General features: G+C 42.2%; 1 protein-coding gene across 1 annotated transcript; it reads right to left on the minus strand.

Annotated features, from left to right (window-relative positions):
- Positions 1 to 8716: 8716 nt before the first annotated feature.
- On the minus strand, positions 8717 to 9632 carry LOC137002619 (ovomucoid-like). The gene is made up of 4 exons (XM_067362420.1): positions 9515 to 9632; positions 9190 to 9215; positions 8992 to 9101; positions 8717 to 8908 (listed from the first exon to the last, which is right to left on the minus strand). The coding sequence occupies exons 1-4, from the start codon at positions 9552 to 9554 to the stop codon at positions 8845 to 8847; spliced, it is 240 nt and encodes a 79-aa protein (XP_067218521.1). The 5' UTR covers positions 9555 to 9632; the 3' UTR covers positions 8717 to 8844.
- Between the last annotated feature and the right edge of the window lie 525 nt (positions 9633 to 10157).

Raw genomic sequence — 10157 nt, forward strand, 5'->3', positions numbered from 1 at the left:
CAGAGGTTTAATAACAAGAAAAACTACGCTGCTATCTTCTGTGCCGGAGTTTGTTTTGTGCAGGTGAAGAGACAGGACTTCACTTCTGCATGTGCTTCGAAAAACGCGTTCATTTTAGACTGGAGGATTATCATCCTGGCGATATGATGGAGTGATGCTTCTTCACCGTTTTTACTTGAATCAATTTCAACACTGATAAATACAAATTATGTACACATGCATACAGTCTCACACTCACACAAAACAGTTTTGAATTATGTGCTGGTAAATACTCAGATTTTATTCATGCCATGTATGTAAACTTATACATAAGTTCACACAACTACATAATCACGGCGTCACACTCTCACACTATCAGTGAATGGGCACGGAATAAACTCATAACACAGAATTAATGAATAAAGGATAACATGAAACACATACAGTAACACTATGGCTGCCGGCGGGAGACATGATCAAGGATCCGTCAGAGATGCAGCTCGATGAAGACTTACGGTGCACATTTTAAGTTTTGTGTTTGATTATTACATTTGCTAACTACCAAATCAGTCGTGATGCGAAACGGCTATATCACGTAACATTAGTGTGGACGGATATTAACGCGTATTGTGATCTGAGCACATGTCGTTACCTAATGTAATCTATAAGCTTACACCGGTCTCTGTCCTGTTCTCCACTGATCTCCTCACACAACAGCTCAATTTGTCTCTTTTGACCGTTATTCTGTCAAATTTTGGCCTGTCCCTGCTCTCTTGGCCACATAGCAGGCTAATTATTTGGCTGTGATTAGTTATACGAGTATAAATAAGCATTTACAATTTCCTCAGCATCCGAACTGTCATTGCGATCCATTGTTTTCCTATTCTTTATATTGATCGTGCTCCCTTCACTGACGTCACGTCCGATTAGGCATTTTTCAGATGCGGAAGTAAAATTTTCTCACAAAAAACGACTCCAGAAGCCTATGTAGCGTATTTATGCATGCTTTTTCAAGAAAATCTATTTCATACATTATTCTTCTATACATTGAATCACTAAAACTCTAACCTGCAATATGCCCTTTAAGCTTAGACCACAGCCTTACCTCCTAAAGAACTAATGAGCAACAACAACATTTTTCAAATAGAAATGTTTTATTTCAAATTACAAATGACAAATTAGTCACAAAAATTCCTGTAAAATTAAACGAATAAATGGGCCTAATAATATAAATAAAAATTATATAAACAAAAATATACATGAACGTTTTAAAAGTAAATTAACTATTAGGCCAACATTCTTATAAATGAACTCTTGCGCAGCGCACAGGATTAAATTTTAAATTGGCTTATATCAATTGTACAAAAATTAAACTGTAAAATTAAACGAATTAATGGGCCTAATTATATAACTAAAAATATACAGGCTATAGGCCTACATCAAAGTTTTAAAATGAACTATTAGGCTAAAATTCTTAACTGAACTCCGCCTCCTCTTTAGTGCCAGGGAGGAGCTTAAACGCCTTGATCATGTTGCTGCCACTGTCAGTGACAACACGAATCACACGTCGTTGCATGTTCCAATATTTCAGTACACTTTCATACTTTTGATAAATACGATCTGCGGTGTGGTGCCCTTGCCCAGCCCAACAAAACCATGTGCCCCCGGAACGTCCCATCAATGAAACTGGCCACGATGCCAAGGAAGCTGTTCCCTATTCTACTGGTCCAAATGTCCGCTGACAGAACGAGCCCATCACCATTCTGCAGTAGGTCTCGCAGTTTGGCTTCCATCTCTTCCAGAGCATGTGGCATGAGCGTGTCCTGTACGGTGTTGTGGCATGGGGGTGCGTAGCCCGGTTGAGCTGCGCTGGCGAAGTGTTGCATCCCTTCGCGTTCTCCTATACTCAGCGGTTCATAGTCCATGTAAATCATTTTAAAAAATGAAAAAATCTCTCCCTTGTTATGGTTGGGCCTTTGCGTGCAGTGAAGAAACTTTTGAATTCCTTAACCGTTGTCTCTTGTTGCTGCTGCTCCTCCTCTCGCTCTATCAAATACAAATTCAAGGACGACACAAATGAAACAAAACGAACCATTATGCCTACTTGAATGACAAAACGAATTTGTTTGAATATTAAGCTATATTTAATTTACACTTTGTTACAAGTTACCGTATTCAATTTGCTAACCTTTGGCTTCCTTCCCAGCGTGTTCACGTAGCACACTTTCATGCTTTCGGGAAATGTGCCTTTTTAGATTCCAAAAGGAACCTTTACTTACTGAAACAATGTCTCCACATTCGTTTTCTTGTACCACATTGTCACTGTTAGTTCGTTTTTTAATAGTACACATGTATGATTTCTCGTTTTCTTCTTTGAAGTACTTTTTGAACTCATTATTGAGCCGAGTTTTGAATGAAAGTAGTCTGTTGATGACAGTAAAAGACAGATGGATTCTGGGTCAGGCTTGACTGAGCATGCTTCAGACTCGTGGTGAGCGGAGCGAAATTGGAGCGGGAAATAGAGCGACGCTCCGTCCTTTTAAAAATGCCGCTCTGCGCTCAGTCTAAGACCCGCCCGCTCGCGCTCCCCGCTCGCTCCAGCTCCACTCCGCTCACATGCTCTGCTTGTCAGCACTGCTATTTAATGTCTCTGTGTTTGTTCGTTCATTGTCGGATTGTTCTGTGGGCTCACGCTGTGTTCCTTTCAGTTCTGCCTTTCGTCTCCTGGGTTCCTGCCGCTGTTCTGAGTGGATGTTTATCTGTCTGGTGATCTGCGCTGGATTGCGTTTGGGGATCAGCACATTGTAGTCCCTGTGCCGCCAAAGAACCAGCTGTACCACAGTCTTCTGACCACTCACATTGTTCATTTTCTCTGGTGCATTTCCTTAATAAAGGAGTTTGTCACTTGCAATTGAATCTCGAGTTATCAATCCTGACATAGGGCAGAGACAGGATGGAACGAGGAGGCACAGTGGGACAACTTCCTGCATGGGTTGGCTGACCGTGTCCAATGGGAGATCATCGGGTTGGATTTACCCACAACTCTGGATGGACTGATCAAATTAGCGATTAGAGTGGATGGCCGTCTGCGACGTCGTGATCAACAAAGGCGTTCGTGTTCCTTCCCGGAGCGGGAGTTCGCCGGCGACACGGTCAGCCCCGTTTTAGATCATGAACCCATGCAGGTGGGCAGAACCCGGCTGACCAGGGAGGAGAGAGAGCGTTGACGGACAAATGGGTTGTGTCTCTACTGTGGAGCAAGTGGACATGTCGTTTCCAACTGTCCGGTAAAAGCCAGAGCCCGTCACTTGAGGCTATTGTCGGGTGGAGTTTCATTCGAGAAATCCTCTTCAGCGACTCTCCTCCCGGTCAGACTACAATGGGCCAACGCCTTCCATAACTGCCAGGCCTTGGTGGACTCAGGAGCGGAGGGCAGTTTTATTGACGCTTCGCTGGCGGCTCAGTTGTGTATTCCGGTGGTCCTGTTACCTCAGCCTATCACCGTGCAAGCACTCAGTGGACAGGTTATGCCGTCACTCATCCAGAGCACCGTTTCCATAAGGCTCATCACTTTGGGTAACCATACGGAGGAGATTAGATTGTTTTTAATCAGTTCCCCTCTGGCTCCTGTGGTGTTGGGTCATCCCTGGCTGTCACGTCACAACCCTCACATTAACTGGCAACTGAACACTGTTCGTGCATGGAGCAGTTTTTGTCATGCGTCTTGTTTGGTGTCTGCCTGTTCGTCTGTGTTGTGTTCTGTGTTGCAGGATTAGTCCATGGACCTGTCTAACATGCCCAAGGGGTACCTAAACCTGAAGGAAGTGTTCAATAAGTCTCGAGCTGCCTGTCTTCCTCCGCATCGTCCCTATGACAGTGCCATAGACTTATTGCCAGGTACGTCTCCGCCTAAGGGCAGGTTATACTCACTTTCCGTTCCGGAGAGGGAGGCCATGGAGAAATATATTTCTGATTCTTTAGCAGCCAAGATCATCCGCCCTTCCTCATCTCCTGTGGGCGCGGGGTTTTTCTTCGTGGGTAAGAAGGATGGTTCCTTGCGACCTTGCATTGACTATCGGGGGCTGAATAACATCACGGCAGAGAATACGTATCCTTTGCCGCTGATGTCTTCAGCTTTCGAGCGGTTGCAGGGAGCTTCCTTTTTTACGAAGTTGGACCTCCGCAACGCCTATCATTTGGTTCGCATCAGGGAGGGGGATGAATGGAAGACCGCTTTTAATACCCCCAGGGGGCACTTTGAATACTTGGTTATGCCTTTTGGGCTTTCCAACGCTCCCGCGGTCTTCCAAGCACTCATCAATGACGTGCTGAGAGACATGATTGATCAGTTCATATATGTTTACCTGGATGACATTTTTTTTTTCTTTTTTTCGTCTCTCCAGGAACATATTCAGCATGTCAGACGAGTGCTTCAGAGGCTGTTAGAGAATGGGCTTTTTGTCAAGGCGGAGAAATGTGTGTTTCATGCACAGTCAGTTCCATTCTTGGGGTTCATCATATCGTCCGAGGGAGTGCGTATGGATCCCAACAAGATTCAGGCTGTGGTGGATTGGCCAACTCCAGGCCGTAAGGCCCTACAGAGGTTTCTGGGTTTTGCCTATTTTTACCGGCATTTTATTCGCAATTACAGCCGCTTCGCAAAAAAAGCCGCTTCGTTTTGGCTCCCATTTTGGTGACCCCTGATTCCTCTCGTCAGTTTGTGGTGGAGGTCGACGCATCAGAGGTTGGGGCTGGAGCGGTTCTCTCCCAGCGTTCTTCTGCGGACGGTAAGATGCACCCTTGCGCTTATTTTTCCCATAGTTTGACTCCCACCGAACGCAACTACGATATTGGTAACTGCTGTTGGCAGTTAAGTTGGCCTTGGAACAGTGGCGTCATTGGTTAGAGGGGTCGGGGGTACCTTTTATCGTCTGGACCGATCACAAGAACCTAGAGTACATTAGATCCGCTAAACGCTTGAACTGTAGGTAGGCTCGGTGGGCTCGTACCGCCCGGGCTCCAAAAACACCAAGCCCGATGCCTTGTCTTGTATTTTTGATCGTTCCGAGCGTCCGTTGTCTCCCGATTCCATCGTACCGGAGAGACTGGTCATCTCTGCGGTCATTTGGGAGATCGAATCGAAGGTCCACAGTGCCTTACAAGGGGTAACACCTCTGTCCGGTTGTCCACAGAGTCGTTTATTTGTGCCTGAGAACTTGCGGTCCGATGTTATCCGTTGGGGTCATTGTTCCAGGGTCGCTTGTCATCCAGGGGTTAATCGTACTGCTTATTTGGTTAAGCAATGATTCTGGTGGCCTTCTATGGCTCGAGATATTCGTGGTTTTGTTTTGGCCTGCTCAGTTTGCGCTGTTGGTAAGACTTCCAATCGACCTCCAGCGGGGTTCCTATGGCCGTTGTCAGTTCCTTCAAGACCCTGGTCCCATATTGCGTTAGATTTCGTTACTGCCCTCCCTCCCTCCCAGGGCAACACAGTGGTTTTAACCGTGGTGGACCGGTTCTCGAAGGCGGCTCATTTTATTCCCCTGTCCAAATTACCTTCTGCCAGGGAGACAGCGGTTACGGTCATTGATCATGTCTTTCGCATTCATGGCCTCCCGAAGGACGTGGTTTCTGACAGGGGTCCCCAATTTGTGTCCAAATTTTGGAGGGAGTTTTGTCGTTTACTGGGGGTGAATGTTAGTCTTTCCTCGGGTTACCATCCTCAGAGCAACGGTCAAACTGAGAGGGCTAACCAAGATTTGGAACGAGTGTTACAATGTTTGGTTTCTCAGAATCCTTCCTCCTGGAGCCAACAGCTCTCTTGGGTTGAGTACGCGCATAACTCGTTACCTGTATCGTCCACGGGCCTAACTCCGTTTGAAGGTAGTTTAGGATACCAGCCACCTGTTTTTCCGAGTTTGGAATCCGAAGTCGCGGTCCCCTCTGCTCACGCTTTTGTCCAGAGGTGTTCTCGCACTTGGAGGAAGGCTAGAACTGTTCTCCTCCAGGTGCGGGAGCACACTAAGGCTCAGGCCGATTGCCACTGGTCAAAGCCTCCGGAATACGTTGTTGGTCAAAAAGTGTGTCTTTCTACCCAGAAAATTCCTCTCTGCACCGTTTGTAACAAGCTTGCTCCTAAATTTATTGGCCCGTTTTCTGTCACTAAAATCCTTAGTCCAGTGGGAGTTCGCCTCAAACTTCCTCCGGCGTACAGGAGAATTCATCCAGTATTTAATGTGTCCAAAATTAAGCCTGTTTTTCGTTCACCCTTTAATCCGCCTCCCCCCTTTTATTAATAGTGTGCCCCTGCACAATATTCTTTAATATCATTAAAAATAATAAAATCAAATCACTTGAATATAAATACCCTCTCTGATTACCTGCAACTCAAGCCATGAATCAAACACAGCCATGAACCAATGTCCGAGATCAAACGTGACCAGCAGCCGCTAAAGCCACAATGTTTACACCTACATTAAAAACATCAAACCCTTTAATAAAACACCACTTTGTAGAGATAAACATATATATTTATTTAGCCTACCTGTTCACCCAAACAGTGTCCATATGCAAGCCAACACAGAAGCGGTACCAAGCAGCACAATATTTACATCTGCTTTAAAAACATAACGACCTGATTTAATAAAGCAAGGCTTTGTGAACATACAACAAAGTTAGCATCCACTTAGCCTACCTGCTCATTCAGACCATATCTGTGCACAAACACCACTACGAGGCAACGCGCTTCCACACAAAAAGATCGGACCCCATCTCTAGGTACCCTTCTAGGTGCCTGCTTGAAAACCCAATAATTGCCTACCTGGCCACGCCCTCAATAGTTGTAATCATCCTGCCGGCTACACCTGCAAATGATACCATGAAAAATGTGGATATTTAACCAAGTCAAAAACAAATAAGGTAAGCAGGTATCCATATTCATTTCAGTGTCAGCAGACGCAAAACGTTATTACAATTTTTTTAATTGCTAACATACTTTTGTCCAATCTTTAGTCACATTTTCAAAACTCTAAACACATTTAGCAAAACATCTGTCTGTTGTGGCCATACTATTAACACAATCCATGTTGTTTTCACACAAAATGCAGTCAATTAACATGTTTCTAAAATGCTTACATTTTCTTTTCATATAAGCTTACCTCATACCAAAATCATGGATCTTTCTCATCTTATTTGCAAATGCTTAAACACAGCATGTCAGAAATGAAGACCTAATGTTCCAATCATTAAATATAGGATAAAACCTATACTTCTGCAACAACAGCAGCTCAAAATTATTGAAAATATACATATAACACATACTGAAACAAATGATAAGTATTTTTAATTAGCAGATCATTTAAATATTTGATTCTAGTCTCAGTAAAATAAGACTCTTTGAATCGGATTTGTTCAGTGTGTGTGAAGAACAGCACAGAGGAGCAGAGAGAAAATAATATCTGGGTGAGGGAGAGGAATTGATGGAGGAGAGGAGAAGTTGGATCAGGACAAGTGTGAAGAAGAGGTAGAGGAGAGGAGAGGAGAGGAGAGGAGAGGAGAGGAGAGGAGAGGAGAGAAGAGGAGAGGAGGAAGAACGTGTGCTGGATTGAGCATCTCTATGGTTTTCCCCCTTACACATGATGAACCTATGAAAGCTTATTTCTGCCGTAAATAGAAAATAAAAAAAGGTAATTGTGACTTTTTATCTCACAATTCTGAGAATAATAAAAGTCAGAATTGTGAGATATAAACTCACAATTGCAAAATAAAAAATATTTTTGATAAAAAGTCACAATTACCTTATTTATGCTTTTTTATTCTGTGGTGGAAAAAAAGCTTCCATAATAACCAAAGGCCATGTATGTTGGATTTGTTGTTGATCAATGGCAGCAATTTCATGTTTTCGTTTCAGTAAAAGCTTTATACCACAATGATTCCACGACCATTGTTCCATATTTACACAATATGTGGTCTGCACAGGGCACTAGCTACCAAGTGGACACCATCCCACCCTCATGAGAGCTCCATCAACACCACACACCCCCAGAAAGAGATTTTAACCAAGAGGGACACTGTAGTTCATCATAGGGGACTCATCTGACCAGTAGCTGCCCTGAGCAATTCTGTTACTTTCTTCTTCTTCTTCTCTTTTTCTTCTGCACATTCTATAAAATAATGACTCTCTTCTGTTCAACACACATTCAACACTCAACCAAACATGTAAAAGGCTTACATGCATTATACTTTTACTGCAGTGAAACGAAACTGAACTATGAAATTCATATTTTCTGCAGGTAGAACTGAAACATGACAGTAATGCAGTTTTCATAATGCCATCAACTGTTAGTATTTTGACAGTCATTGCTTTGATTGACTATATGTTCATGTTGGATAGAAAACTAGTGCTAGTGTTTGACAGAACGACTCGATTTTGAATGTGTTTTGATAGAGTTAGTATGTGTAGAAAAAGGTTTTCAGCGTTTTGAAATGTAGAGTTTGTGTTTATTTAACAAAATATGATTATGAGCAGAAAATTAGCTATTTGGCTAATTGCGTGATGTAGGTGTGTTGCTGTGTTAAGAGATTAGAAAAAAGTACTTTAAGTATTGATAAACACTTGTTAGCAATTGAAAAAAACTGTAATATGCCATATATGATTCTGCTCTCTAGATATGATCCGTGTGAATCCTTCAAAGTAAATCTTCACCTATTTTATCTCATCTTTCCAAGATTCGAGGAAGAAAACAGAACAGCTTCAATATGCAGTATTTATTCAAGGATTAATCCGTTACACATTCAGATTATAATGAATGAGACACAATAATGCTGACTAAAGGTCTGTCAAGCTGAATTATGCTGCCATTCCTGTCACTCCTGCACATCTTCATCGCATCTGCCTTCGTTCACAATAGAGATTTCAGTTCCTGATTCCCTAAAAAAAGAGAGAGATTAAAGTGAAGTTTAAAAGTGACTCTAAACTGATTTTAAACCTGCAGTACTTTGATTTAAACTCACCTGATGGCAACACACAGCGTGCATTCATTGCTGTATGTTTTTCCATCAGATCCACACACGGGTGCATACTCCCTTGTGCATGCGTTAGATGGGTAAAGCTCGCAGTTAGGCTGGTCACATAAAAACAAACAAAAAACAAAACAATATTGAGTTATTTGAACATTGAGGGAAATAATTCTACAGTATATATTTACTCACCTCTCTCTCTCCATAAGACATGGCCACTGTTTGTGTCAAGAAGGAAAAAAAAGTATTAAAGTTATTGTTTTTTGGACAAAAACAACATTTCAGTCATTTTTCAGTTAACCATCCCTTAAATAAAACTTAAAAATGTCTGAATTTGATTTAAATCTTACACATTTTTCATTTGTCCTACTTTAGCAAAAGTGAATTAAGACTTTATTGAACCAATGAAACTCTTCATTATGAAGCAAAACTATCAGTATCAGTGTATATCGCAGGTTCTCACATGACAAATGATCCTAATATCAGTTTTAGTGAATGAAATCATGATATTACTCACCTAGGACACAGAGAAGGACGATGACTCCACGTGCAAACATTGTTCCTGACTTGAGAGTGAACTCACTAAAACTGACAATATGATCAGTGATGAAATGATCCGCCTATTTATATCAGTACTGTATCCTCCTCTGAACTCAAGTAGTGCTCGCTGCAGAGCAAAACGACCTCCTGCTTACATGAATATTCATGAGTTTCCCAGACATGCACGAAGCAGAACAACCTTCAATGAGCTCAGCTCGTTGTTATCTTCCTTATTTGTACCTTGTGATGTTTTAAAACTCTTTTATTAGTTGTTATCATTAAGTACATCACTGCCTGTAACAACTGAAATAAACCTGTATAAATGTGTCTGAGGACTAATATCTAGTCAGAACAGGTAAGCTAACACATGTATCATCACACCAGTAGTCTATAGCTTACAGAAATAGTATTTCCACAGACACATATATACACATTTATCGCAAGGTACAAAGAATAACAACGAGCTGAACTCATTGAAGGTTGTTCTGTGCCTGTCATTCAGTTACAGACGAATGCACAAAACATGCATAATAATGAGAACATTATAGACTGTTATCGAGAACTAAACAGCTGTAGATTAAGTCAGTTGTGATCGAAGAAAAAAAGTTTGGCTATCTTTA

This window comes from Chanodichthys erythropterus, chromosome 1 (genome assembly GCF_024489055.1).
Source record: "Chanodichthys erythropterus isolate Z2021 chromosome 1, ASM2448905v1, whole genome shotgun sequence".
Classification (NCBI taxonomy): domain Eukaryota; kingdom Metazoa; phylum Chordata; class Actinopteri; order Cypriniformes; family Xenocyprididae; genus Chanodichthys; species Chanodichthys erythropterus.